The 27,493-nt window shown below is 45.0% G+C and overlaps 5 protein-coding genes and 1 long non-coding RNA gene across 6 annotated transcripts; 3 read left to right on the forward strand and 3 right to left on the reverse strand.

Annotated features, from left to right (window-relative positions):
* Window positions 1–782: 782 nt before the first annotated feature.
* On the forward strand, window positions 783–1,987 carry LOC108137843 (ribonuclease H2 subunit A). Its single transcript, XM_017259769.2, has one exon. The coding sequence runs from the start codon at window positions 820–822 to the stop codon at window positions 1,861–1,863; it is 1,044 nt and encodes a 347-aa protein (XP_017115258.1). The 5' UTR covers window positions 783–819; the 3' UTR covers window positions 1,864–1,987.
* A 16-nt stretch (window positions 1,988–2,003) lies between these two features.
* Window positions 2,004–5,326, reverse strand: LOC108137842 (F-box-like/WD repeat-containing protein ebi). The gene is made up of 3 exons (XM_017259768.2): window positions 4,946–5,326; window positions 3,670–4,880; window positions 2,004–3,604 (listed from the first exon to the last, which is right to left on the reverse strand). Exons 1-3 carry the CDS (start codon window positions 5,001–5,003, stop codon window positions 2,759–2,761), a joined length of 2,115 nt encoding a protein of 704 aa, XP_017115257.1. The 5' UTR covers window positions 5,004–5,326; the 3' UTR covers window positions 2,004–2,758.
* Window positions 5,327–6,110: 784 nt separating this feature from the next.
* LOC108137841 (AP-2 complex subunit alpha) lies at window positions 6,111–12,930 on the forward strand. Its single transcript, XM_017259767.2, has 9 exons — window positions 6,111–6,454; window positions 7,306–7,570; window positions 8,259–8,470; window positions 8,689–9,144; window positions 9,210–9,799; window positions 9,862–10,789; window positions 10,858–11,141; window positions 11,203–11,407; window positions 11,471–12,930. Exons 2-9 carry the CDS (start codon window positions 7,507–7,509, stop codon window positions 11,546–11,548), a joined length of 2,817 nt encoding a protein of 938 aa, XP_017115256.1. The 5' UTR covers window positions 6,111–6,454; window positions 7,306–7,506; the 3' UTR covers window positions 11,549–12,930.
* Window positions 12,931–13,021: 91 nt separating this feature from the next.
* Window positions 13,022–16,670, reverse strand: LOC108137868 (DNA-directed RNA polymerase I subunit RPA2). The gene is made up of 3 exons (XM_017259804.2): window positions 16,468–16,670; window positions 14,914–16,413; window positions 13,022–14,854 (listed from the first exon to the last, which is right to left on the reverse strand). The coding sequence occupies exons 1-3, from the start codon at window positions 16,555–16,557 to the stop codon at window positions 13,055–13,057; spliced, it is 3,390 nt and encodes a 1,129-aa protein (XP_017115293.1). The 5' UTR covers window positions 16,558–16,670; the 3' UTR covers window positions 13,022–13,054.
* Window positions 16,671–16,883: 213 nt separating this feature from the next.
* Window positions 16,884–18,688, reverse strand: LOC121467840. The gene is made up of 3 exons (XR_005977870.1): window positions 18,532–18,688; window positions 17,815–18,464; window positions 16,884–17,175 (listed from the first exon to the last, which is right to left on the reverse strand). It is a non-coding gene; the product is annotated as an uncharacterized LOC121467840 (long non-coding RNA).
* A 595-nt stretch (window positions 18,689–19,283) lies between these two features.
* Window positions 19,284–25,304, forward strand: LOC108137848 (trichohyalin). Its single transcript, XM_017259775.2, has 5 exons — window positions 19,284–20,491; window positions 20,556–20,773; window positions 21,103–21,247; window positions 21,313–21,924; window positions 23,010–25,304. The coding sequence occupies exons 1-5, from the start codon at window positions 19,838–19,840 to the stop codon at window positions 25,185–25,187; spliced, it is 3,807 nt and encodes a 1,268-aa protein (XP_017115264.1). The 5' UTR covers window positions 19,284–19,837; the 3' UTR covers window positions 25,188–25,304.
* The last annotated feature ends 2,189 nt before the right edge of the window (window positions 25,305–27,493 follow it).

Genomic DNA, 27,493 nt, shown 5'->3' on the forward strand with positions numbered 1-27,493 from the left:
ATGGTATTAAAACTTTAATCGTCATAAAATGTCTACATCTTATGTAACAAGATAAACTTAACTAAAAACCAAAGCCAATATATAATTGGAACTGGAAAACTCTTTATAACACATACAACTTTAATTTGGTTTTTTATCTTACAAATAATTGAAATTATATGAAATAATAATTTTTGGCAGAATAGTTTAGAAAGTGTTATCAGGTTAAGCATTGACAAATAAGCAAAGCAAACAATTAAAACCATTAAGGAATGAAATTCATTTTTTATTTTTGTTTAATTTTTTTTCATATTTTTGTCTCGTATTTTAATATTCTAATCAGCAATTTTTCTTGTGGATTTAAGCATTAGTTTTATTTTCAAATAAAAGCGACTTCAAGATTACAATAATGGATAATAACAATTTTTTTTATGTTTTTAATTGTTTTATTTTGTATTTTTAGCTGCTTCCAAACAATTTAACTAGGTTACACTTCTTTTCACTGTTGATCAATATTTTCGTAATCGAATAGTTTTCTTAACTACTTTTGAATGACCCTAAATTGTTCTTTATTGAATTATCAATACAATTTTTCCCATATTAGCATTAATTAATATTATTAAAGTACATGATGAATTACATTTTTGTTATAATTATACTTTTTCTTCCAAATTTTATTTTTTAGCATTTTGATTTTCTAACTTAACTTGTAACTTTCGATGTTTAAAAAAAAATTAGAATCATCGATAACATCGTTTGTGCTATCGATGTACTTCCAGCCCTAATAAATAGTGACCCTGCTCCCTTGCGATAAAAAGTAAACAAAAAAGGCGCGCGAAAATGTCGGACCAAGAAGATATGGAAATCAAGCAGGAAAACCAGACTTTATGTGATACCGATGAGAAGGACGAAAAGCCCGAAGATGAGGACCTAAAGGAAACCAACAAAATCAGTTCTCTGAAAACTCTGGGACCCTTTATAGCCGCCAAGGAAAACAGTCGGAATACGGTTTACTTGAGTGATGTACCGGATATTTGCAAGGATAAACCCTGCATGCTGGGCGTGGACGAAGCGGGGCGTGGTCCCGTCCTGGGACCCATGGTATATGGAATTTCCTACTGTCCGCTTGATAGCAAAAAGGCTCTCGAGGATCTGGGATGCGCCGATTCCAAACAATTGACCGAGGAGAAGCGGGATGTCATATTCAACGATATCAACACCAAGGAGTATGCCACCAGTTGCATTGGCTGGGCCGTGGAGATCATATCGCCGAATACAATCAGCACAAGCATGTACCGGCGATCCAAGTGCTCTCTAAACGAGGTTTCCATGGACTCCGCCATGGGTTTGATCCAGCAGGCCATCGATGCAGGCGTTAATATAGCGGAGGTGTATGTGGACACAGTGGGTCCGCCGGAAAAGTACCAGGAGAAGCTGCTCAAGCGCTTCCCCACTTTCAAGATCACTGTGGCCAAGAAGGCCGATTCCACCTATCCCATTGTCTCGGCAGCGAGTATCTGTGCCAAGGTAACCCGTGATCATGCCCTCAAGGTGTGGAAGTTTCCCGAGGGTTTGGTCATTAAAGACAATGCCTTTGGCAGCGGTTATCCTGGCGATCCGGTCACCAAGAGATTCCTGTCCGAGCACATCGATTTGGTGTTCGGATTTCCTCGTCTCGTGCGCTTTAGTTGGTCTACGGCGGAAAACGCCTTGGCGGACAAGGCCTACGACATGGAGTTCGATGAGCCGGACTCCGAGAAGCCAAAGTACGCAGGCACCAAGCTTACCAAGTTCTTTAAAGGCACAACCAAATCCGGCGAGATGATACGCGAGGAGTGCCGCTTCTTCAAGCAACGACATCTGGGAAATGTCATAGAGTTCTAGACTTTGAATGATTATCTATACATTAAGTTAGTCAGCATATTTAAAATAGTTTGTTCTTAAGTTTGTGAAAGTTATCTTATAATATTGTTTTCTCTAACCCAAATAATACAACTTTTTACCCCAAGTCGAAGAAAACTCAATTTAATTTGTATCTTTAATGGATTTTGCAGATGTTTTTGTTTTCGCCATTCTTGTGTTCTTAATATTTCTTAGGCTTATGCTCGTTTACAGACTATGTGGGGCTGCAGTTACACTGTTCTGAATGTATGCGTGAATCGGTCCAATCTGATCTCGTTGGATATCCCTTCATCTTAAAGGTAAAATGATGGGTTGGCTGGCATCTTCGATCGACACAATAACAAAATGCATAAAGTTATACTAAACGATTTCTGTATAAAAAGGTACGACCTTAGAAACATAGAGCTTATAACTAAGTTTAAAAAGAGCCGAGTCGCATCCTGCAGATCGGAAGAGAACAACAACCAAGTTGGAGCCTTTGAAATCCCAGGTGCATCTCGTTTTGTGTGTGACTCGGGATTAAGCGTACGAAAAAGACGTGAACAAAAGCGGGAGGATCTCAAGAGTTAAACCTTAAAGAGCTAATTAGAACTTAAAGCAATTACAAATACAGATTGCAGGGCGGGATAGCTAAGAAAGGAGTTACATGCGTCCCGGTTTCCAGCTTCAAGTCGATTAACATTGGCAGAATTGGAACTAGTTATATTTCACTGCCCGAGCAAATGTAATATATGAATGTAAATCAAAGTTAAATCGAATCTAACACAAGTGAAATTTCATCAATTCCATTTCCACCAAATTAAGAGTTGAAAAAGGACACCTGACTAATATAAGCGTTTGCTTAATAGACGAAATCCAGCAGCGGCTCCTCAGGAGATCAGAACTTTCGTAGATCCAGGACAAAAACGCTGCCATCCGAGGCGCTGGCGCCGACCTTAGTTCCCTTGGAGTTCCAGCAGACTTCGAAGATGCCGCCAGTGCCCTTGTAGCTGTGCACGAGCTGTCCCGTTTGCGTACTCCAAATGTGCACGCACTTGTCGAAGCTGCCGGAGGCCAAATGCTTACCGTCCGGACTGAAGGCCACCGAGTAGACCGGCTCCGTGTGCTTGGTCAGCGTGTGAATACAGCTACCTCTCTCCACATCCCACAGCCTCACCGTCGAATCGAACGAGGCTGAGGCGAGGATGAGGTTTGTGTTGGGATTATTGGTTCCCGGACCCGTCGGCGACCACTTTATCGTGTAGATCTCCTTGGAGTGCGCCTGCAGATCGTGGCAGCAGCGATCTCGATTCATGCTCCAGATCTTCAGGGTCATGTCATCGGAGCAGGAGGCCAGCAGCTGGCCCTGCGGACACCACTTGATCGCATTCACCTCGTTCGTGTGTCCCTTGAAAGTCTTGATGGGCTCATTTACCCCCAGTCGGCACACATGGATGCGCTGATCCGTACTGCACGAGGCGAAGGCCTGATTTGTCTGCCAGTCCACATCCAAGGCTGGAGCACTGTGAAAAGCGAATTGCTGCGTGCACTGGCCCGTGGATGCGTCCCAGATGATCGTTGTCTTGTCCACGCCAGCCGAGAGAATGTAGTTGCCGCACTTGTTCCACTTGAGCGCAAAGATCGGACCCTTGTGTTGGCCCAAAGTGGAGGCTAGTCGGCCGTCGGTCTTCCAAATCCGGGCGTAGCCGTCGTAACTGCCGGTGGCCAACAGGGAGCCATCGCACTATAGAAAAAACGTTAAGGAGTTAAGGACAATACATTTAGGCAGAAGAAATGACTTCAACTTACATTCCAGTCCAGAGAGGTGACATCCTTGTTGCTGGGCACCTCGGCGCCGCCTTTCTGGATGCAGTGTCGCAGCACCAACTGGTTGGAGTTGGTGTTCGCATCGGACATGTCCCAGATCCTGGCAGTACTGTCGCCCGAACCGCTGGCCAGGAGATCCCTGCTTGGATTCCAGGCGCAGATGAACACCTCGCTTTCGTGACCGCGCAGCACACGAGCCTTGGACTCGGGTATTTCGATGCTCTCGTCAATATCCATGGGCACCAAAGCGGCGGGAGTTCCGGCGCCTCCACCGGTGGACGAGGAGATGGTTCCACTGGGCGCCGAGTTCTGGGCCGTCGACGAACCCGCCTGAACGTTGTTTCCTTGGGCTCCCACTCGAATCGTGACCGCCCCACTGGGCACCTTAGCGCCTGCTGCCGAGGAGGCTCCTCCGGCTGCCGCCGCATCCGGATTGGAGGTGGATACAGTGCCGCCGCCAGCTGGCGTCACCCCGCTGGACGGCTGCTCAACGCTGCTGGAGGTGCTGCTATTGCCGTTTGTGGAAGTGGAGGAGGCTGCATCGTCGGTGCTGGTGGCATTCGCATTGCCCGCGTTGCCGCCAGATGAGCTGCCCGCCTCATTGGAGCTCTGTGATTTCTTTTGACCTGCGCCTGGTTGTGCTGTTTCTCCGGCAGCTGGGGTATTTGTGTTATTGGTTCCTGTGGTGCTTGCCTGATTGCCTCCAGCTCCATTGTTGCCTGTATATGTGGCTCCTCCCGTGTTATTTGCCGTGTTTCCGCTGGAGTCCACCTCGCCGGTCGTCTGATCTGTCGGCGTGCTGGTGCCCGTAGTGCTGCCGGCCGTCTTGTTGCCGGCTGCTGCGCCCGCTGCTCCCGTGCCAGGTTCGATTTTGATCTCTGGCTTGGAGTTCTGACTGTTCTGGTTGCCACCTGCGGGGGCGGAGGAGTCCACTGCGCCGGGCTGCTTTCCCGGTTCTGTTTTCACAATGGGCTTGGGCGGCTTCACCTCCGGCATGACGGCGTCTATCAGCGAGAGGCCCTCAATGGGGCGTGCCACCTCGCCGTCCTCACCTACACTCCACTCCACTTCGGTGTAGAGGAGACCCTTCTGCAGGATGGTGAGCAGTGCGGCCGGAGGCACCAGGGCGCCATTGATATTGCTCTGCGAGATGTGCGACTCGATGCCAAACACGTAGGCCGAGTGCAGAAAGCCTGGGAAACGGGGATTACAGAAGATTACGGGTACTTATCGCCAGAAGGGGTCGTGATCTACTCACCCGACTCCTGCAGGTATCGGTAAACCAGAAAGTTCACCTCGTCGCTGGAAAAACTCATGGCTGCCGGCTGTTGGCTCCTGCTACTGGCTCACTACAAAATCTCCAATATTCTGTGCCAATTATGTTTTTGTGCGGTGCGAAAATTGGAACTCTGCTGCGTAACACATGCGTCTGCATTCGGCACGTATCGCTTCCCTTGCAGGCAACGATATCCGGATATCCGCTGCTCCTGGTCGATTTGTGAGTCCTGTTGGTCCTGTGCTCTTAATTCTGCCAGTTCGCTGCTTGCCGCTGAAGCATTTCACATATTTTTTCACAAATAAAAACCACGAATCGAAAACGCGTTTCTGAAACGCGCAAAAAAATGGCGGAGTAATCGCACGGTGTGCGGACAGCGAGGTGGCGCACTGCATTCATTTTGTGACGTCACAAGTTATGGAATTGATTTGTATTCAGGAGGGTTAAAATCATGTTTAACAATTATCGCAATTAACTTAAGATACTTTTAGCTATATTATTTCCTCTTTAATGTTGAGCTAGAATCAAAAATTATAAATAAACAATTTTTTTTACTGATGCAAGCCCTTATAAACTTTTTAAACTCAACAGGAAGTTACATGTAAATACATATCAAAAAGAAAAGTTTTAAGAGAAACATTAAACTTGCATACTTAATTCTTATATGGTACAAGTTCTTACTTTTTTGATACGAGTTCACTTATTTCATATCCCCTTTTAAAATAATAGTTTAATTTTTACGGAAATTAAACAAAGATAAAACTATTAAAATTTAAATAAGTTAAGTTCAGTTTGCTTTGTAGATCAATTTACTCGAATTATATGTTTAATTACAGTTCTTGGGTTCGACATTTTAATAGAGAATTTATAGAATAATAAATAGGATACTACCGCATGCTGAATTTTGTCGGAATAAAAATTTGATACTAATAGCTTGCAGAAAAAATACACAAAGTTAGCCTTTTCTAAAAAAAAACGTTCCGTGGTTGAGCGTTTGTCTTACAGAGACTTTACTGTTATTAATAAACATTCAAAAAACCCTGTAGAGAAATGACACCTCACCTCAAAACATCACCCAGCCCTGCAAGACGAAGCCCTGGAGACCATGGTATTTGCGGTATGGCGGCCTTACTCCCACTCGGTCCCACTAATCCGCACACCCGCGCCCGCTAGATGGCTCCACTCTCAAGCAGCGAGAGAGAAGAAAAATCAATAGAAATTTTCATTTTAGTGAATTGCTCTGCGCTCGGAAATAGTTAGCAATCAAATTAGCGGCGAAGCAGCGCGGCGAAATCGCCAGCCAGTTGGAGTTATATAAAGTGCAGCACTCAGACCAAACATTCCGCGGCCAACACCCCGTATTCCTGATTCCGGATTGCGATTCCAAGCGATTCCAAGCGAAGCCAATTCCAAAACTCTCTCAGAAATTCCGCAACGCTCAACGATTTTGTCCGCTGTAACCGAGCATCGAACAAATCGGAAATCGGAGAAGTAAGCTCCCAAAAAAACACATTATAATACGCCCATTAATGTTTTTAATTTCGGTGGCTTCTTTGGTGTCTTTTTTTTTGGGCGAAACGCCTTCGTCATCCAGCGGTGAAAAAGTGACGTGACATGAAGGCAAGAAAGAAGGCGCAAAGAGAGCGCAGTGAAAAACAGAAAATAAAACGAAACAGAAAGCGAATCAGAAAACAGAAACAGAAGCCGGTGGTCGTCCGAAATAATACAAATAATGCCCAAGTGCACATCGCTTTTCGCCAAGCGATAAAATGTGGGCGAGCGAGGTCACAGAGTCTTTATCAGCGTGCAAAACGCTGCCAAGTTGCAAATAAATCGGATGCCAAAACTGTGGGTGCTTCGCTTCCACGCCAAAATGTCAGAGTTCACCGAACATAAAGTGCACAGCGAGAAACACTCAGCATCGAAATCGACTATATAATTCACTAGATAAATGTTTACAGATTATCAGGCAACAACTCTTCACATAAATCGTTATCTGAGTTCCGTAGTATAGCAAATTATCTGGTGGATACATACTTTTTTAAGACACCCATGATAAACTCCATAAACATCAAAGGGTCAAAATTTAAGGCTACATATAATTCCCCTGTTTTTATATTACATTTATATTATTGATTTTGTATTTATTGATTGGTTGATTGTCTAAACAGTAATTTCACATTAGTTTAAATTTGTTTAATAGATGCATTACTATTACATTACTACATACATTAATGTAAAATGTTACCTATGAGTAATATTACTAACATAACCTTTTATCGATCACTTATTTTTTCAATATCTAAATCCCTCTATTAATCAAAACTTTCTTCTGTTTTCAGATCGCAAAGAGCGTCGAAGAGAGTGATCCAGAAGCAGAGAAATATAGACAGACAGAGCGGAAAGCAACTACTATATCTTTCTCCGGATCCGACGTCGAGTTCGAGCGATAAGAACGCCTCGAGTCTCGGCCGCCTTCGATCGACGATTTTCTTGCGCCCCCAGTTTGCATAAAACCAGCGAAAATTAACAAGCTAACTACCATGGCGCCGGTGCGGGGGGATGGCATGAGAGGCCTGGCCGTCTTTATATCGGATATAAGGAACTGTAAGTGCAGATCTCTTGGGTAACCACCATTAAATCCAATTGAGCAGGGCATTAGTAGAGTGGCAAGAGATTTTCCATAGGGGCGGAATCAGCGCCAGTTCTTGATCAATTACCAGGAGCAGCGCACTCACAATAAAGCGGGGCGGCGCAAAAGCACACACATAGTGGGCACTCGATAGGATGGATACGGTGTCTTAAACACTGCTCTATTTGAAACAAAGAATTCAGTTAAATTTAAATTTTCATCATGAATCGGCTTTGTGATGCCGTGATAATTTTGATTTGAGCACCCGTTTTTAGCTTAACTAGCTTCCTTCAAACTTGTATCGCGCCAATTGTTGACTTGAAGCCCCACTGTATGGTATTATCGTCACCGCTCGCTGTTTGCTACATATATGTACTCGTATGCTGGTTACTAGTTACTGGTTTGTGGGCAGCATATCGGAGAGCTGAGGTTCCGCAGCGATTCGGTGACTGGTACTAATTGGTGCCTCTGTGAACCGGAGAAAAGTCGCGACATGGAGAGAGTCGAGAAGTGTGAAGTTGTCGGTTCTCCCATCGATCAACCATGGGCCGAAAAAGAAAGCGACGAAACGCTTTTGTTTTACTGTGAATCTCCTTCTGTGACCTTCATCCATTTTTTTCCATATTACTAATATATACATATATTTCCCCTCACCATCCACAGGTAAAAGCAAAGAGGCGGAGGTCAAACGCATAAACAAGGAGTTGGCCAATATCCGGAGCAAATTCAAAGGAGACAAAACCCTCGACGGCTATCAGAAGAAGAAATATGTATGCAAGCTGCTTTTCATCTTTCTCCTCGGCCATGACATCGACTTTGGCCACATGGAGGCGGTCAATCTGCTGTCCTCCAACAAATACTCAGAGAAGCAGATCGTGAGTACACCAAATAATTGCTTCCATAATCATTTTGTTATTCAGAGCGACCCGAAATAGAGGAAATTTGTATATCACAATTAGTTATGTTAAAGTAAATGGTAAAAAGAGCTCGAATAAGTTAAAAGTTTTTTACAAAATGTTAGTTAGGAATGAATATTAATGGTTTGAACATATTGCTTATATCACTATTATAACACTTTGTTTTTCGATTACAGGGCTACCTGTTCATCTCGGTGCTGGTGAACACGAATAGCGACCTCATCCGGTTGATCATCCAGTCGATCAAGAATGATTTGCAGTCGCGCAATCCTGTGCACGTTAACCTGGCGCTGCAGTGCATCGCCAACATCGGCAGCCGGGACATGGCCGAGTCGTTCTCTAACGAGATACCCAAGCTACTCGTCTCGGGCGACACCATGGACGTGGTGAAGCAGTCGGCGGCGCTGTGCCTGCTCCGCCTGTTCCGCTCCTCGCCGGACATCATTCCCGGCGGCGAGTGGACCTCGCGCATCATCCATTTGCTCAATGATCAGCACATGGGAGTAGTCACAGCGGCCACCTCGCTGATCGACGCCCTGGTGAAGCGCAATCCGGACGAGTACAAGGGTTGTGTCAACTTGGCCGTTTCACGCTTGTCCCGGATCGTGACAGCCAGCTACACGGATCTTCAGGTAGGTTAAAAAGACTTGCTCGTAGTATGAAAGCATTCAATCTAATCCCCAAATCCCTTGTGCAGGACTACACTTACTACTTTGTGCCGGCTCCATGGCTCTCCGTGAAGCTTCTTCGACTGCTGCAGAACTACAATCCGGTGACCGAGGAGGCGGGCGTGCGGGCTCGACTGAACGAGACCCTGGAGACGATTCTGAACAAGGCGCAAGAGCCGCCGAAAAGCAAGAAGGTGCAGCACTCGAACGCCAAGAACGCCGTGCTCTTCGAGGCCATAAATCTGATAATTCACAGCGACAGCGAGCCGAACCTTCTGGTGCGCGCCTGTAACCAGTTGGGCCAGTTCCTCAGCAACCGGGAGACCAACTTGCGCTACTTGGCTCTGGAGTCCATGTGCCACCTGGCCACGTCGGAGTTCTCGCACGAGGAGGTCAAGAAGCACCAGGAGGTGGTCATACTCTCGATGAAAATGGAGAAGGATGTTTCCGTGCGTCAAATGGCGGTGGACCTTTTATACGCCATGTGCGATCGCGGCAATGCCGAGGAGATTGTTCAGGAGATGCTCAACTATCTGGAGACGGCCGACTATTCGATTCGCGAGGAGATGGTGCTCAAGGTGGCCATTCTGGCCGAGAAGTACGCCACGGACTATACCTGGTAAGCATTGATTTTTCCACCTTTGGGAACTGCAATTTGAGCTGCAATTGACATTTCCCCAGGTATGTGGATGTGATACTCAATCTTATCCGCATTGCCGGCGATTACGTGTCCGAGGAAGTGTGGTACCGCGTTATTCAGATCGTTATCAACCGCGAGGAGGTGCAGGGCTATGCAGCCAAGACCGTTTTTGAGGCGCTCCAGGCGCCCGCCTGCCACGAGAACATGGTCAAAGTGGGCGGCTACATTTTGGGCGAGTTCGGTAACTTGATTGCCGGCGATTCTCGATCCGCACCACTGGTGCAATTCAAGCTGCTGCACTCCAAGTACCATCTGTGCTCGCCAATGACGCGGGCCCTGCTGCTTTCCACGTACATCAAGTTCATCAACCTGTTCCCGGAGATTCGCACCAATATCCAGGATGTGTTCCGCCAGCACAGCAATCTTCGGTCCGCTGATGCGGAATTGCAGCAGCGAGCCAGCGAATATCTGCAGCTCAGCATTGTGGCATCGACCGACGTGTTGGCCACCGTCCTGGAGGAGATGCCATCGTTCCCGGAGCGTGAGAGCTCCATTCTGGCAGTGCTGAAGAAGAAGAAGCCCGGCCGGGTGCCGGAGAACGAGATCCGGGAGTCGAAGAGCCCGGCTCCGCTGTCTTCTGTAACGCAGAACAATGCCCACGTGAACAACTCGCACAGCAAGCTGAACAACAGCAACGCGAACACGGATCTCCTGGGCTTGAGTACACCGCCATCGAATAATATTGGCGGTGGCAGCAATAGCAATAGCACGCTCATCGATGTTTTGGGCGATATGTACAGCAGCAACAACAACTCGAGTGCCGTGTACAACACCAAGAAGTTCTTGTTCAAGAACAATGGAGTTCTTTTCGAAAACGAGATGCTGCAGATCGGTGTGAAGAGCGAGTTCCGTCAGAATCTGGGACGATTGGGCCTGTTTTATGGTAACAAGACGCAGGTTCCCCTGACTGTAAGTATTTACTTGGTTGGCGTTGGCTATGTTTGGTGGCATTACAATTTCCCGCCTTTTGCTTGCAGAACTTTAATCCCGTGCTGCAATGGTCCGCCGAGGATGCGCTCAAGCTGAACGTGCAGATGAAGGCGGTGGAGCCGACCCTGGAGGCCGGCGCCCAGATCCAACAACTCCTCACTGCAGAGTGCATCGAGGATTACGCCGATGCGCCAACCATCGAGATCAGTTTCCGCTACAACGGCACCCAGCAGAAGTTTAGCATCAAACTGCCATTGACCGTGAACAAGTTCTTTGAGCCAACCGAAATGAATGCCGAATCCTTCTTTGCGCGATGGAAGAATCTTAGCGGGTAATTAGAGAGGGTTTCTTCTGGAATTTCGGCTTGTGAATTAATGTGAATTTATTTTCAGGGAACAACAACGGTCACAGAAAGTGTTCAAGGCAGCCCAGCCACTGGATTTGGCCGGAGCTCGCAACAAGCTGATGGGCTTCGGCATGCAGCTGCTGGACCAGGTCGATCCCAATCCAGACAACATGGTCTGTGCGGGCATCATCCACACGCAATCCCAGCAGGTGGGCTGCCTGATGCGATTGGAGCCGAATAAGCAGGCTCAGGTGAGTTGTTTGTGGACAGATGGGATTGATCTCAACGATGCTAATCCTCCTACTCGTTCACAGATGTTCCGATTGACAGTTCGGGCCAGCAAGGAGACCGTGACCAGGGAGATCTGCGACCTACTGGCGGATCAGTTCTAAGCCACAACAATCATGGACGGGGAGGGGTCGAGATGGAGCTACGAAGCCACGGCAACCACTTTACAATGCACAATCCCAATCACCTATAGAAATATCAAAGCAAAGTGTTTAGTAATGCCAGCCACTCCTACTCTCTTCATACGTACCTTTTATCTTCTCCAGCAGCACGTTGCGGAGTGAGCTTTTTGTCCACTTTTCACTTTCCCGTTTCGTATTGATTTGAATATTATTTTTGTAAACCTTTCCCTTCCCCACCTTCACTCCCCCACATCCTAATCACCCGAATCCGTATCAGAATTCTTTGTAAATGTTAAGCTCAAAAAGTTCATAGTAGAGAAACGAGAGAACATAATTAGATTATGTTAATATGTATGACAAATTATATATTGTTGCATCATTTCGAGGCAGTAGCAATTGGATATTATATACCTATACACAGATATACATTCATACAAACCACATACATATACCTAGTATATACGTCGTTGTAATAAAAACAGAAAACAATTTAAAACAAAAAAGATATGCTTGCAAGGAAATTATTAAGATGCAGGCAAATGACAAATATGCAAATCGTTATCTAAATATTTATACACATATTGATTATTGCAATTGCATCAAAACGAAATTCATGTTTAGTGTTTTTGAGTGTGAAGATTTGATGATGAGGCCGCAGCAGCAGAAATCTCATTAAATAATAGACAAATAATTAAAGATGATCAAACAAAAACTCCCCTTGATTATTCACTGTTGAGCAACTGAAAATTTATCGAAAACCGAAGAGAAGAGAAGTCAAATTTAGAGGAAACAAAAGCAAACATTCAAAATATTATTATACTTATAGCAGAATTTTTCAATTGATCCTGTGTATTATTTTGTTTTGTATGTGTATCATAGATAAACTGAAGAGAACTACATGTTGTGCCGCTTCCTGGGAAGGAAAGCGATTTTTATAGCACCAAGTATTAACTTATCCGATGCAGTAGCAAGCCATGAATCTGCTGATAATCCCTTCAATCGCGACGCGGCAGCCGAAGAACAAAGAATTGTAAACTAAAATATACATTATATACATAGATACTAATACTGAATACCGATAATGGAAATTCTCATCGTATACTTATTACCAATTAACTCTCAATCCTTTCGTATCAACCAATGTGCATGTTAGTTGGAAGTGGGAAGCGGGAAGCCTTTCCAAAGTGCAATAGTTAAATGTTACAAAATTCGACAAAAATTCCATTCAACACTCACAGACAAAACAAAAGCGACTACAAACAGCAACAAGAACATAAACCACAACTACATATAGCAAATGCAGGAATTTAACTGTAAACGTAAACAAATATGTATTTAAATAAATAAATAAATATAAATTGAAACCATTTTCCACTTTTTTTTTTTGCAATACGATTTAGCTACAAAAAATATGCAAACATTTTTTTTATCAACTTTATTAGTTAAAGGGATAAAATAAAGGCTAACAATATTAATCTTAGATTCAACTCAAATCTCGTTCAGCTTAAACCGGGCATTGATGTTGACCGAACTGAGTTCGGTTACCAGGAACTTGAAGGAGAAGGGGATCTCGATCATGGAAACCGAACTGCTGTCCCCGCACAGGCGACACGTATCGGGCTGCGATGAGAGTAATCCCGTCTCGTTCCGCTTCACGATCTGCTGCAGTGGCGCCAGAATGGAACCACACTTGTGACACACCAGCGTGTGCGTTTTGTCCGAGTTGTGGAACAAACGATCCTGCAGCAGAAAGGCGGCTCCGTGGGAGATCAAAGCATCTCGTTCCATCTCTCCGAATCTCACGCCGCCACCGCGTTTCCTTCCCTTAATTGGTTGATGGGTGCGGGCCTCCACGGCTCCCGTTGATCTCACTTGCCACTTGTCGAACACCATGTGCCGGAGGCGCTGGTAATGGACCACTCCGAAGAAAATGTCCGCCGTCATCTCGCGGCCATCTATTCCCGAATACAATCTCTCCGTACCGTAGTAGTTGTAGCCTCCGGCCTCCAGCATCTTGCCAAAGTAATCAATGGCCGTGTTCTCTTCGGAAAAGCGGAAAGGGGTGGCATCGTAAACGTTGCCGTGGATCGCTGCCCCCTTGCCCGCCATCGTTTCGATCATCATGGCAATTGTCATACGGGAGGGGAAACCGTGGGGGTTGAACACAATGTCTGGGATCAAGCCCGATTCGGTAAAGGGCAAATCCTCGGCGGGATATTTCTGTGAGCAAATACCCTTCTGACCGGCTCTCGACGCAAACTTATCGCCAATTGTGGCAGGTCGTGGAATCCTCAGGGTTATGGCCACCGTTTTCTTGGGCGTCAAATCGAAGCTTCCCAACTGCCGGATGCTCTCGACCATGCAATCCTCCTTTTCATCCATTTTCACCACTTTATAAGTGGCTACCTCGCCGTCAAAATAGCAGTATAGCGGGGAACCATAACTCAGTTTAGAGCCGGGATGTGGAAGGCCATCTGTGTCCAGATGTTTAACCAGCTCCGGCATGTGCGGGTGCCTGGCAAAGTAGCTGCTCTTCTTGTCCAGCGTCACAAACTTCGTTTTGTAGATACTTCCATAGGCGAATCCTCGCTCGTAGGCTGACTTGTTGATGATCATGGCGTCTTCCATGTCATAGCCGGTGTAGGAAATGACAGCCACTATGGCATTGCTGCCCATGGCAAAGTCATCCATCTGAATATTATCGTAGTGAACAGGCCGGAAAAGGGGCGTTGCTGGCGTCTGCAGGCGGTACAACTTATTGGCCGCTTGCTTGGGCCAATTTAAGCAGGGGGTTCCCATCGTTTGTTTTCCCATCTGACACTGGTACATATTACGAGGCGATTGATTGTAGTCCGGCATGGGAATTAAGTTAGCCAGGTTGCTCATGAAGTGCGTCTTGGCCAACTCCAGATGGGTGGTAAAATCAGGGTACATCTCCTTCTGGTCGATGGCAATCTCCATGTACAGCTGTTCCAGTGTGCCAATATACTCCACCCTCTTCCACTTCAGGTTCCAAACGGGCCTCATCATCCTGGCAGGTCCTGTTGCAAGATAAAGTCCCGGGAACTGACCGTTTTTCTTGAACGGTATAAAGCCAATCTCCATCATTTGAGGAAGGGTGCCAAATATCTTTCCGTGGCGCAAATCTTCGACTATTTTGGAGGCATCTGATTGATGAATGTGACCCAGGTGTTTGCCATCCAGGAAGACCACGTAAAGTTTGGCCTCCGCCTCACTTTGGTTAGACAACGGCAGCATTCCCATCTCTATCAGCTGTGATGGTATGACCTGAAATATAAGATGTATTTTAATAACACACCAGAATTGGTACAATTCTATGTACTTACATCCACCAACTTTGGATCCGGGCGCTTGGAGATTTCGCAGGTCAGTGTCAAATGGTTCAGCAGACCGCAGGGCGTACCATCAGGAGTGTGGACGGGACAAATGAAGCCCCAGGCATCCGGGAGCAGCTGTCGCGCTTCCGTGGTCCTCATTGTTGTAAAGTAGGAGCCACGGTGAATGGCTCGGAAATGGGACATGTAACGCATCCTGTTAATGTTCTCCGCCATGATGACCAATCCGCTGTTTTGCATCAGTCCCAGCCCAGTTCGACTGGCAATATTTCCCGTGGCCAGGAAGGACTCCATGGAGCGACCAACTCCGCCTGCTTGTCGCATGCACTGGGTCATCACGGCACTGGTCAGCAGGCCATCCGGGGTGGTCAGCTTCTTTTGGAGACAACGGCGCACCTGTAGAGCCCAGGACTCAACGCGTTCACCTAGGTATTTCTGGTAAAGATGTCCTGGCAGCAGCACCTCCTGCATCATCGCCGAGTCGACGTTTTCCACTCGGTGTTTCCCCTGGGCGCATTGGAAGAGTTTTTGCACCATGAACACGATCAACTGAAATTTATCCTCATAGGTATTCAGGTGAATCATTACTCTTTCCTTGAGAATAAAATCTGTGACATCCTCATCAGGTTGCCATTCTGGAACTTCTGGGAAGCGGGAACGGAAGAGATGGCCAATGAAGCTCCTGCACTGAGAATGGGTATAGACATTCTCGTTCTGCACTTCCCTCAGCATGCTCTGCACGCAGGACACGTAGTACTGATCGGATTCATAGCCCTGTACTAATCTGTTGTATATTTCCTCGTCCGTGTAATCCATTAGGCACTTTAATATAAGGCAAACGGGCACATAGGACAGCCTCTTGACATGGGAGAACATAAATTTGGCTGTTCCATTGTTCAAAAAGTGCAATACATTACTCAAAGACGATTCATCCTCGCGGACTGTTTGCACCAGCACGCCCAGGTCGCTGAAGTTCTGGCCACGATCCTTCCAGGAAGAGCGTTTAACGCAGATGGGATGGTTCCGCCTGGTCATGATCAGCATGCGCACGATCTTCTCATTTCCCCGGATCACAAAGATTCCGCCCCACTCGCTGTCGTGTTCGCCATGCTTAACCATGTCTTTCGGGGAAGCCTGTCCCAGGTTGCAGGCCTTGGAACGCAGCATTATTGGCAATTCGCCCAGATCCATGTTTATGGGGGACTTTTCTACTCCATTGACACTCCAGCCTAATCTTACAGAGCACATGCCCGAGTAGGAAACATGGAGTTGCCTTGAATCCGTGGGATAAATCTCTCGGGTGCGCACATCAATCACATCCTGCGGCACCTGTGGCTTCGCTATCCAAATGGATTCCACTTTCATCGAAATCTTTTCGCCGGCAGGACTCTGCCAGTGGATGGGAATCATATGTTTGGCCACATAGTCCAGTCCCACGGTCAACATCTCGTCGAAGGAGTCCACATGGGGTGCTCCCAAGTTGGCCAGGTGCTGTTAATTCGTATTCATTAGCATGGAAATTGGCTGTTATTTATTTGTTGTTACCCTGTTTAGCTTTTTGGGTATCTCCTTGAACTCTGGCCGCGAATTGCTAAGCACCGGCATGCTCCTCATTTGCTTCATCTCCTCCAGCATTTTGCAGGTTTGTTTCTTTTAGAAAACCTCTGAAAAACAATATAAACCCAGAATGCTTTCCGTTGCACGTGTTGCTTTGAGTCGGAGCTAAATGGAACTGAACCGATTTAAATGTGAAGCAGTCAGTGATGGGAGTGTTCACTTGCGGAACTAGTGCGGACTCGGCTTAAGAAATTGTAAGCGGAAACGGTATTTCCAACAAAACTTTTCTTCATATTTTGTAACAAACCTTAAAAAAATGTTAAAATACTTTAAAAATAAAATGTTTTGTTGTTTAAATACCTTAAGCAATTATAAATGTCTAAACACATGAACTTCTTGCTGGTTCCAAAACAACTTTTGCTCATCTCTAGACAACGGAGCTGCCAACTAGTTTCATTGAACAGCTGATGCTGTGTGCGCGTTTTACAAGTTTTCTTATCAGTGACTAGGATTTTTATACAATTTGTGTTATTAAAGTACATTTGTACATACATATGTATTACTTCCAATGTGATAAATGTAAGGATGCTCCATGCATTCGTGCAGCGTTTGCAGAGATATCCGGTAAGTACGAAACTGCTACTTCGGAAATGAGACTGCAACAGGATGTGGGGATGTGTCAACGTGTTGCTGTTCCTGATGTTGTTGCATTGTTTTATTAACATATGTACATAAGATAACCCCTTTCCAAATGTTTGCTTGATTGTCTGCCCCATTATTTATCCTTCTGACTGTCATATAAATGTCGTGTCCTCGAGACTGCAGTGAAAGAAATTTGTACTACCAAGATCTCCTTCGTTTAAAGGACCCAATTTAAGCCAGATTTTGTTTCCGTGCAAGGCACATTCTTGTACTCTACATTGTCCTTGGACGTTTTCCCAACATTGACTTTCTGCTCAAGGTTTTCTAATTAACCGCAGGCTCCTTTAGCTGCTAAAAGGTCATATGGCAGGATATACATATGGCTGGCAGCATAATGGAGCTTCAGCGGAAACTTCCTTTTTGGCTGCTAACATAGACGGTAGAGAAAATGAAGTGAAACTGCAAACTTTACAAATACAGTAAAAATTCTAAGCACGGAAGCCAAGATATAATTAATGAATATTAAGCTCATATTTTCGATTTAGCATTTTTTATAAGGGGTACCATCTTCATTTTTATCGAAAATTTACCCAAAACAAAGTGAACTTAAATATTATTATTTTCTTGAAAATCAAAATTGGTTTAAGCATGAATTTTTAAAGTTTTACAAATGTGCTATGTATACTTACTTACATTTGACTTTCATTGTTGTTTCCTTTAGTAGTCAAATTTGTTCTCTATGATTTTAAATCCAAGGTTGGCAAGGTTTTGGAAAGTTGGCGATGGTGTGTTTTAAAAATTCAGTTATAAAATTTGATTGGAAGAACAGACATTTTATATCTGGAGTGTTGCAGTGACCGAAGTTTGACTGTTCCGCAAATCAGCCAAGGACAAACCTGAGGAGCCCAAAGATAAGGGTGAGGACCTCAATCTGAGCCCAGTCGCTTCGGTTTATTATTCCATTATTATGAACACAATGCATTTTGTTGCAACTTTTTCCGGGCTGTCCTTGGCTGCTTCTCGTATCCTCGTATCCTCGTATTCTCGAATCCTCGCAACTTTCAACTTTCAACTTTCGCCTCACATTTGCCTGTGTGCAATCTTTGTAAAGTTGAAGGCGTGGCTGGGCCCAACTTTTGCCTGGCGCTTAAAGTTTTTAGCCGGCTTTTTTTGCCCTTTTTCAATCGTAACAAACAGCAGGGGGAACCAAAACAAATTGCATTGTTGATTTTCATTTTCAAGCCTGGCGACACTTTGCCAAATGTGTGCTTCCTCGAAAAAACTTCCTCGCATCCTTGGTTCAAAGTCATTGCTGCGTGTTTCCCACTTTTCAAATGCGCGCACTGGAGCCAAAAAAAAGGAAGCGGTGCAAAAATCAGCTAGCTAATGCATTTTCATTTTGAAACTTACCCGCTGAAGTTTTCCACTGAGTTCGGAATCCTACGCGCCCTACGCATCACAAATTGGTTAATAAAGGTCCAGAGATGCTTTCTCTTTGGGGACTGACAATAGCTTATGGATGTGGGTCAAATGAGATTGTGTTAAGGAGAGTTTATGTTGAATAAGCACCCTGCTTAAAAAAAAGGGAAGGAAAATTAAGATAGTTTTCAGTATTTATATTATTTTTAAAATTTTTTTTTAAATGTGTTAACTTAATTAGTTACATTCTTATTTTTCTTAGTATTAGATATGCCTTTAAAGGTCAACCATCTTTAGATCCAATTTCTGACAAGATCCTTTTCGCAATATTGAAGATCAATGACCTTGTAAGTGTTGCGGATCTATCTCTGGCAGCTCTTGACAACTGGTCGTGATCTTCATTTTCCTGACATGCGATGTGGCAAGAGTTTTGTTTTGATTTGCCCATTAGTCATAATTAAAATGACGCGTGGATCTAATTTTAAACTGTTTCATTATTTTCCTAATTAAAATGTGCATAAAACTTAGAACAATAATTAAGAAATTTTGAGGGAGAGGGTCCTCAAAAGATTCTCAGACTAATTCTTAAGCCCTCAACATAAAATGTAGTTTCTCTAATGCACAAACAAAGCATTTTATGCGAGAATTCACTCGCACGAAGACAAAATCGTGTAAAGACAGGAGAGACCAAAGTAGGTTAAAAATAGACCAATCTATTCGATTTTTTCTCAGTTTTTCCCGAGCAGGCTAAGCGAAAAGTTGCGTTCGACCGTCGTACGGATAGAATATTAGAATCGAAAAAATTTTCCAACGCCACGAATACATATATTTACTTTATCATATGTATACTAGATAATTACTTTCGTTACTTTACGTTATTTTCGAAGTGAGTTGATTAAGTGAAGTATTTGTGATAAATAACGAGACATAATTTTGTCGCACATCCTTGGTTGAAAAGTGAAAGTCAATAGATTATTGCGAAATCGAAAAACTCGTGTGTGATAGTCACCCACAGATATATACACATCGATATTTGTTGCTGTTTTCACGGCCCTCTGTATTGGTGCTCATATCAATTGGAAGCGATCTGCTGTAGATCGGTGGATCGTTGGATTTTCTTTGTACCGACGAAGACTCATTCTTTCTCTAGAAGAAAAGTCGCATTAAAGCGGATCGTAAATTTTAACGCTTGCCAGGCGAAGACCATCCACATCGTCATCTGTATCTGCATCGGGGTAAACAACAGCCCATCACAACCGCATACCACAGCTCGTGTGCCTTTGTTCTCTTGGTAAAAATGGGAAATGCCGAGTCCACACAGTCTGCAGATGATACGCAGATGCAGGTGCAGCTGGCCACCGATGACGAGCCCTGGTGGAACGACATCGAGCATCAGAATCTGATTCTGGAACAGGCCCCTCAAGATACAGCAAGAAGAACAGAGGCGGAGCCTCCGAAATTGGCAATGGAAAACCGGAAAACTCAAACTCCTGATAAATTGGAACATAAATCAGAGGACTCTCCTGAAAAAGAACAAAGCCTGGAGGACTTTAGGGAAGAGCTGCGTCTAAAAAGAGAAGTTCGCCAGAATGCTGTGAAGGAACTTCGAGATGAAATTGATAATCTCAAAAAACAATTGGCTCTGGAAAAATCCAAAAACCGAAATCCTGAAAAATATGAAAGTGAAGAGGGAGATGTTCAGGTGCAGAGTGAGGATACGAATATAGCTAGTAGACCAGATTCCGATCCAGATGATGAGAATCCCAGCTCCAGAAGCCGTCATGCCAATATAGAATTGGCCAGTGCTCAATTGGCTTTGCAGCAGGTCCAGGCTGAAAATTTGTCGCTGCGCGGCGAGGTGGAAGTGGTTCAACGCCAGGTGGGAACCCTCAAGGAAGTCATCTCCTGCTGCAAGCAAATGCTGAGTGTTAAGGAGGAACAGTGTGCTCAGGTGAGCTAGTAAATAAAATATCCTTTAGATCGTTTGGTACAGCAATTACTCTTCTTACTTATAGCTCAAGATGAAACTTACGCAAATCGAGAACTCCTTCAGCGAACGTGAGATGAAGATTATGTCGAATAACCTTCGCCAGGAGTACGAGCGTCAGCTGGTGAATATACGCCAGCTGAGGCAACTTTATGAGGAGCGTCAGCGAGTGGCTGCGGCCGAGTACGAAAATCTTCAGCGTTTAATATCGATCAAGAGGGACGAACTTACGGCCGAGCAGGAGAAGTAAGTAGATTAGGATGAAAAAAACTAAATAGTTAAGAAATTTGTTGTCAGGAAGAAAAAAGCAAAATATTTAATGAATATTGCTCAGAACTCCTAATTAGGTAAATTTAGTACTTATTCATTCATTGGTTAAAAAAGTCAATTAAAACCAAATTTTTAGAATTGTAAAAAAATATTAATTATAATTTTCAAAAGTCTCCACTCTTAAAAAAAACACGATACTCGACATAACTTCGTTGTTTTTAAAAAACTAACATAATTGACATCTCAATAGCAAATCATTGATTTATTCTTATTATTATTATTCTATACTATTTTTCATAAATTAGGACCAAAAACTTTGAGGAGCGCAATCAAAGCCTTTTAAAAGAGGTGGAGACGGCCAATGAGGAACTGGCCAAACTGAGGGAAGAGTGCAGCGAGCACAAGTTCGAGAAGCGTCTGCTAAGCGAGCAAGTGGGAGCTGTAAACTTGGTAAGTATGATAAGATTGAAAATAATGTACTAGAATTTTAAAATATCCCCAACACCATCAAACAGCTCTTCAGCCAGCTGATCATGGGCTTTAATGACAAGAGCAACATGGACATCGATCGCCTCAACCGAATGCTGGAGGAGAATCGCCAGCTGCTCAATCAAATGACCCAGGCCGAGGGAAACTGCAGCGATGGCGCCACTCTGCCCAAGTTGCTCTTCGAGCTCGTGGAGCAGGCCACTGGCCATGGGGATTGCGCCGAGGAATCAGAAAAAAGTCGCAGCGCCACGCCCACACCCACAAACGAGGACACCGTAGACAGTTGTGGAGCAGAAGCAGGAGCAGGAGGAGGAGGGGGAGTCATCAAAAAGCACCGGAAGAGGGGTTCGGGAGCTTCGTTAAAAAGCCATGAGCCCGAAATTATGGGAAAAGTTGCCTCGGCCCAAGAAATCATTGGCAACTTGCCAAAAGTTTGGAAAGTGTTGATGGAGCTCTTGAGCCACCACAAAATCGAGCGCGTGCAGTTTGAGGAGCTGCCGTCCTGCAGTGGAAATGCTTCCTCGAGTGCGGCTCCTGCTGAATCCTCCTCCACCTCCTTTGCTCCTGAAAAGGACGGAGGAGAGTCCCACCGCAAGCCACCGGAGCTTAGCGTCAGCAAGACCTACATCAAACTGAAGGTGAGCCCACTTGCTCCACTGAGAGAAATAACAAAATATTACAGTTTTTAAAGTTTGTATAATGGTGGGAAAATTTGGTTTTGCTATGCTATAGAAGATACCAAATTTCAGGTCACTACGCAGGAAAAAAAATATAATTATTATTGATCACTAAATTCAAGTTAGAAGTTATGTTACATATTTAAAGCTGCGGTCAAAATATTAGCATTTTTTTGGTTTTGGAAATAGCAGCCAGGATTTACGACTATTTCTTAAATTTTTATTAAGCATTATGATAAGTTAAAAGAAAATTTCTCCTATGCCTTAAAGTTATGTTTTTAATTTTGGGTATAGAAGTATTATTAATACACAATTTTTTGCTGTTCAGTCGCAGTTCCTCCAACTGTTCCTTCCCTTTCAAGTGCTGCGGACAATCGGGCTTGTTAGTTGTCGTATCCGGTTTGCTGATGAAGTGCAGCCTGCCAGAGTCCCAATTTTTCCCCACCCAGATTCCCGCTTCAGGGATCTCCGTCTGTGGCTGTTGCAAAGTTTTGCATTATTCACTTAAGCGCTTTATATAGTCTAGTGCCGAGCGGGCGGCCGAGCACGAGAAGCTTCATTATTGCTGACGTCCTGCCGAGCATCAATGTAGAAGGGAAGTGGAAGTGGAAGTGCATCGGACGAAGTGGGCGGGTCTTTGGGGCAAGGTCTTGGCAGCCGAGTCCGTTGTTATGCACGTAATTGAATTTATCGGTCAGTTGCCGTTGACAGAGAACATGTTGCATATAGCTACCCTTGAATACAAGCGGTTACGTTTTGGTACTGGTCAGATATTTGTTTAATCTCAAGGATTTAGCTTAGTCATGCAGTAAACACTTCTTCGATTTTTTTAATTTTATAAAGCTTTATTTAAATTCATGCAAATGCATCATAGGCTACCATATACAAAATACAAGAAACGACTAAGAAAAGGCAGTACTAATGGCCTACTGTGGTTGTAAGGGTATTCAAGCTTCCAGTTTTTAGGTTGGTTCTCACCAACCATAATTATTTAAAGTTTAGGTGCAGATTAAATCCCCACTAAAATGCATTTTACCATTTTACAGGATCTTATCTTGGAGAAGAAGTCGCTGGTGAAGGAAACCAACCGCTTGAAGACCCTCAACAGCCACCTGGACTATCGTCTCAACCAGCAGGAGAAGCGTTTGAGTGGGGTGAGCTTGGAGCTAACCAAAACGTGGCACCTGGTGGGTAAGATGCAGCGCCAGCATCGCCAGCTTCACACGCAGGAGCAGATTCTGCGCTACCAACTGCAGCAGAAGAGGCGTCTCTTGAGCGAACTGAAGGACGAGCTGGAGTACTGCCGCAGAAAGTGGGCTCTGGCCAGGGCCAAAAACGATGAGAGCCAGGAGCAGTGTGACGAATGGCGAAAGGAGTTTGCTAGGAGAAAGTTGGAGGATGCTAATCACTCGGCGGAGAGTGGTTATAGCGACTCGGGACCTCAATCGGATGAGGAGCGTGAGGTTATTTGTGCTGCAGATCCAGTGGAGGAGGCTCCCACTCTATCCGCCGTTTGTCGAAGGAAGCTTCTCAGGGATCAGTTCGAGCATACGCGCAAGATTAAGCGGATGCAGAGCACCTCGCCTGGTCGTCAGGGTTTCGCAGGCGAAGAAGATGACTCCGAGGATATAGTGCTGCGCTGGAACAGCGCTCCACCGACTTGTGGTTGGCGAGAGGAAGGAACGGATCCTGCCGAAGAAGAGTATGAGGAGGACGGAGCGCACGGTGGAGTACCAGCAAAGACTCCGCACAGTTCTAGGAGCAGACAAAGGAGCCAGGCAGATTCACCCAGCAGCTCGGGCACAGTCAGTCGCATTCAGAAGCTCGAGGAGCAATGCAAAAATCTCATCCAGCAGGTTTTGGAAACCTCTGGCAACCGCGAACGCCTCGAGATCCAGCTGTGCCAGTTCCAAGATGACATTTCACCTGTCCAGCATGCTGTGCCCCTGGAGGAATTCATCAATAGGAAGCGTATGGAGCGAATGACCAGGGCCAGTTCAGCACCAGCCACCGGAAGTCTTACTCCCCGAGAGGAAGAGTATACCAGGAAGAGATCGGAGCGATTGGGACGCCTGGAGGAGGAGTCCCGCCAACTTATGTCCAGGATTAGGCGTACTGCAGACCGAGGACACTATCTTAAGAAATCCCTAGACAGGATTAGAAGAGCGCCAAGTCGCGAGGCGAGCTTTGAAAGTAACACAGAGGAGGAAGCTGCTGTTCTTCCGCCATCCAAAGACGAATCCCCACTAACCGCTGAGGAAGAGGAGTATACATCCAGGAGAACAGCGAGAATCCAGCGCTTAGAGCAGGAGAGTCGGCAGTTGATATCGCAGCTCTCAAGGAATACTGAACGCGGCGCAACCTTGGCCACCAAGCTGGATACGCTGCATGAGCAGCATTGTTCTAATCCTCAGCAGCAGGAGGAGCAGCCCCAAACCTCGGCTAGCATCTCGCAAACTGTCGAGCAGCGACTGGAGGACATTGAGAGGGTATCGGCCAATAGGGCCGAACGTCTTCGTCTGCTGGAGGCGCAGGGTAAAGAACTGATTGCCAGGTTGAGCTCCACATCCGAAAGGGGAACGGCCATGATCAACAGGATTGCGGAAAGGGAGGCCAGTCGGCGACAGGAGGCTGAACTAGTTGAGCAAACGGTGCCGACCGAGGAAGCCACCAGTTCGGTCAACTCCATAGCCAGCACTAGGATTGTGGGTGAGGAAGCGGAGGAGGAAGTCGGCGGAGCGGCTTGTTGCGCAACTGTGACCACCACCCCCAGTCAACTGGCATTGAAGCTACAATCCACGGGAGCCATTCCCAAGAACCCGATGACGAGCAGACCGCAATCTCAGTTATGCGCTGCCACCCGAAAAGATGATGCGGCCAAGAAGCGATCTTCTGAAAAAGAAGCTGCCAAAGAGGAGGCACCCGAAACCCTCGAAGATATGGTGCTGCGACTGCGGGCATTGCCTTTTCCAGAAAAATCCCAGGAAAATAAGGAGTCCGAAAGAGAACAAACCTGTACGAAAGATCCCAATCAGGAAACAATTAACTCAAACAACCAGGATGAATCGGATTTGGATGAAATTAGGGATATGAAATCTAAATCTGAAGACCAAGAGAGTTCCTCGAAAATAGAAGAAAAGAAAAAAGAAACTACAGACCAGAAAACCGAAGAAACGTTAGAGGAGCAACTGGAACACCAGGAGGACAACAATGACGAATACTGAAAGATGTTCACTAGCATTAACTATGATTACTAATTTTCACTGATAAAACTGTAAGGACCAGTGACCAAAACAAACTACACTTTTGTGAATTTTAATAAACTACACCGAAAAAAATAATCACACTATGCTTTTATTTGAAGTCTTAAATAAGAAGAATGTCAATAAACACGAAGCCAGTGTCAAACTGATGTCTTCGAAATTATTAATCTGACACAAAAACCAAATAAACCCTATAGTTAATTTTTAATTAATTTTTTCATTATCCATCGAATAGAAGTAAAATAAATGTTTTTTTCCATATTTCCGTGGGTAAGATCTTTTACCTACATTAAAAATCTTAAATTCTCAACGGTATCGAATGTCATAGGCAAAGCAAAGCGTTTTCTAACTAATAAGTTTGATGGAAATTGGCAAAATCTAAAATAATGTAGCTGATTTAATTCATTTGCATTTGCGTTTGTCGTGCAGCCATTCTCCTTAAGTCTCGTTATTTTCCTCTGAGAATGAATCCGTTTGTATCCGACCCCACATGTTCATGCATATATCACTAATCAGCAAAAATAGTATCCGCGTCCTTGGCTCCTCCGCCTTGCCATCCAGCCATCCTTCACCCAAAGGAGCGGACACGAACACGGAGACGGAGTGGCTCGTCTATCCGGGGGACTTATGTGCTCTCTTAGCTACGCACGCAGCCATGACATTGCACAGAATACGGAATACGGAACCCGGAGCAGGGAGCAGTGACGTGTGTGGGTGGCAGTCGGTCGAGCTGTGAAGGGGGCGGCAAGGACGTGGCCATTGGGCGGCAATGGGCGGCGCATTATCTCTGCATATGCAAGTAAAAATGCCAGCGTCCGCTAACAAGTTGGCGGCATCGTCATCGTCATACGACTCGACATGACTGCTTTATGCAAATGCCACCCCCTCATCTCAAGGCGTGTAAACAGCAATAGGTGGGTGGGTGGATGGTGGGTGGTAAAGTCTGGGCGGGTGACTCTGTTCAGGCATAAAAAAACATCGCCTCATATGCTTTTAAAGCGAACAGAGATTGTACATTAACTTATCCGCTGTCTTCCGCCCAACAGCAAAATGTCAACAGCGTGAAATTCTCATTCTGTCTCAACAGAAATAATTTTACATACGTACATATGTAGGTAGTTCTGTTGGCAAACAATTTTAAAGGGTATGTTGGCCAAAATCTGTTAAGGGTTCATCTGGCTAATACCCCTCACTAAAATGAACACTTCCAGTCGTTAACATAACTGTTGAGTCTATGAGTGCAAAGCTCTGTTGAGAAACAATTTTCAAGGGGCTGTTGACCAGAAGTCTGTTAAGGGTTCACTCTGATAACTACCCCTCATGAAAATGAATTCTTTCAGTCGTTTTAATGGTTCTATTAACATAACTGCTAAAGCCCTAAATGCCTCATATAACTTCAGTTGACCTAGTTTTTCAAATGTTGAATGGCAGCAAGTTTGATGGGGAAAGTAACAGGACAACGTAACGTAACAGGACAACGTAACAGATCAAGGTTGAAGGAGATAAATTTGTTGTTGAATCCTTAAAGTAAAATTCTAAATTTAAAAAAAATTTGTAAGTCGTGGGAATTTGTTAAGGATACCTTATAATTGGAATTCGACATATTACAGTCACCTATGAATTTAATAAAGGTGGCTAAAATAACGCACTTTAAATTGTTGGCCTGCAAACTTTCTCTGCCGCTTAGATCGAACAACAGTTTAAGGAGAAAGACTTTCAACCTGCATGACAACCCCCTAAAAATTGCATACTTTACAGCGTATAAGAGTGAACCCAACTCAATCGCCATCTTTTGGACTTGCCCAAAACTCAGCTAACAGTTTACGGAGCTTTTTTGAGCTTCTCGTACAGCTTTAAAGGGGAACCTGTAACGAATGGTCGGCTTAATTAGATGGAACCGAATATCAGGTCCCATTTCTGGACTAATTGTTGTGGGACCCCGTCCACGTCCCCGCCCAAAAAAATGAAGGAGCACCCTCTGGAGCTGAAAATGTATACAAATTGTTGCACCGTTAACTGCTCTCTGGCTGGTTCAGGCCGAGATCAACTCGGGCACTGCCGGCCTGCAACTGGAAACGTCAAATTAATAAACTGCCGGACGTACCACAAGCTGTGAAAAAGCAATCTTTGTCTGCATGCCAGGCCTCTAGAGTGTTTTTCCAGCTTGTTAGTCCACCTCAAATCCACTCCCATTCCGATCCACTCCTCGTTTTAAGGGCTTACTCTGAGCCTTTCAAGATTTATGCAGTTCGCGCGGATGTCGGAGA

This window comes from Drosophila elegans, unplaced genomic scaffold (assembly GCF_018152505.1).
Source record: "Drosophila elegans isolate 14027-0461.03 unplaced genomic scaffold, ASM1815250v1 contig_814, whole genome shotgun sequence".
Classification (NCBI taxonomy): domain Eukaryota; kingdom Metazoa; phylum Arthropoda; class Insecta; order Diptera; family Drosophilidae; genus Drosophila; species Drosophila elegans.

Excerpts from the sequence above, each read along its gene's own strand:
- LOC108137841 (XM_017259767.2), top strand. The coding sequence starts at position 7,507 with ATGGCGCCGGTGCGGGGGGATGGCATGAGAGGCCTGGCCGTCTTTATA. Across the intron at positions 7,571-8,258 it reads TATATCGGATATAAGGAACT|GTAAAAGCAAAGAGGCGGAG; the intron begins GTAAGTGCAGAT and ends CACCATCCACAG. Across the intron at positions 10,790-10,857 it reads AGACGCAGGTTCCCCTGACT|AACTTTAATCCCGTGCTGCA; the intron begins GTAAGTATTTAC and ends TTTTGCTTGCAG.
- LOC108137848 (XM_017259775.2), top strand. The coding sequence starts at position 19,838 with ATGGGAAATGCCGAGTCCACACAGTCTGCAGATGATACGCAGATGCAG. Across the intron at positions 20,774-21,102 it reads CTTACGGCCGAGCAGGAGAA|GACCAAAAACTTTGAGGAGC; the intron begins GTAAGTAGATTA and ends TTCATAAATTAG. Across the intron at positions 21,248-21,312 it reads AAGTGGGAGCTGTAAACTTG|CTCTTCAGCCAGCTGATCAT; the intron begins GTAAGTATGATA and ends ACCATCAAACAG.
- LOC108137843 (XM_017259769.2), top strand. The coding sequence starts at position 820 with ATGTCGGACCAAGAAGATATGGAAATCAAGCAGGAAAACCAGACTTTA.
- LOC108137868 (XM_017259804.2), bottom strand. The coding sequence starts at position 16,557 with ATGCTGGAGGAGATGAAGCAAATGAGGAGCATGCCGGTGCTTAGCAAT. Across the intron at positions 16,414-16,467 it reads TACCCAAAAAGCTAAACAGG|CACCTGGCCAACTTGGGAGC; the intron begins GTAACAACAAAT and ends ACGAATTAACAG. Across the intron at positions 14,855-14,913 it reads CGGATCCAAAGTTGGTGGAT|GTCATACCATCACAGCTGAT; the intron begins GTAAGTACATAG and ends CTTATATTTCAG.
- LOC108137842 (XM_017259768.2), bottom strand. The coding sequence starts at position 5,003 with ATGAGTTTTTCCAGCGACGAGGTGAACTTTCTGGTTTACCGATACCTG. Across the intron at positions 4,881-4,945 it reads CCGATACCTGCAGGAGTCGG|GCTTTCTGCACTCGGCCTAC; the intron begins GTGAGTAGATCA and ends CCCGTTTCCCAG. Across the intron at positions 3,605-3,669 it reads TCACCTCTCTGGACTGGAAT|TGCGATGGCTCCCTGTTGGC; the intron begins GTAAGTTGAAGT and ends TTTTTTCTATAG.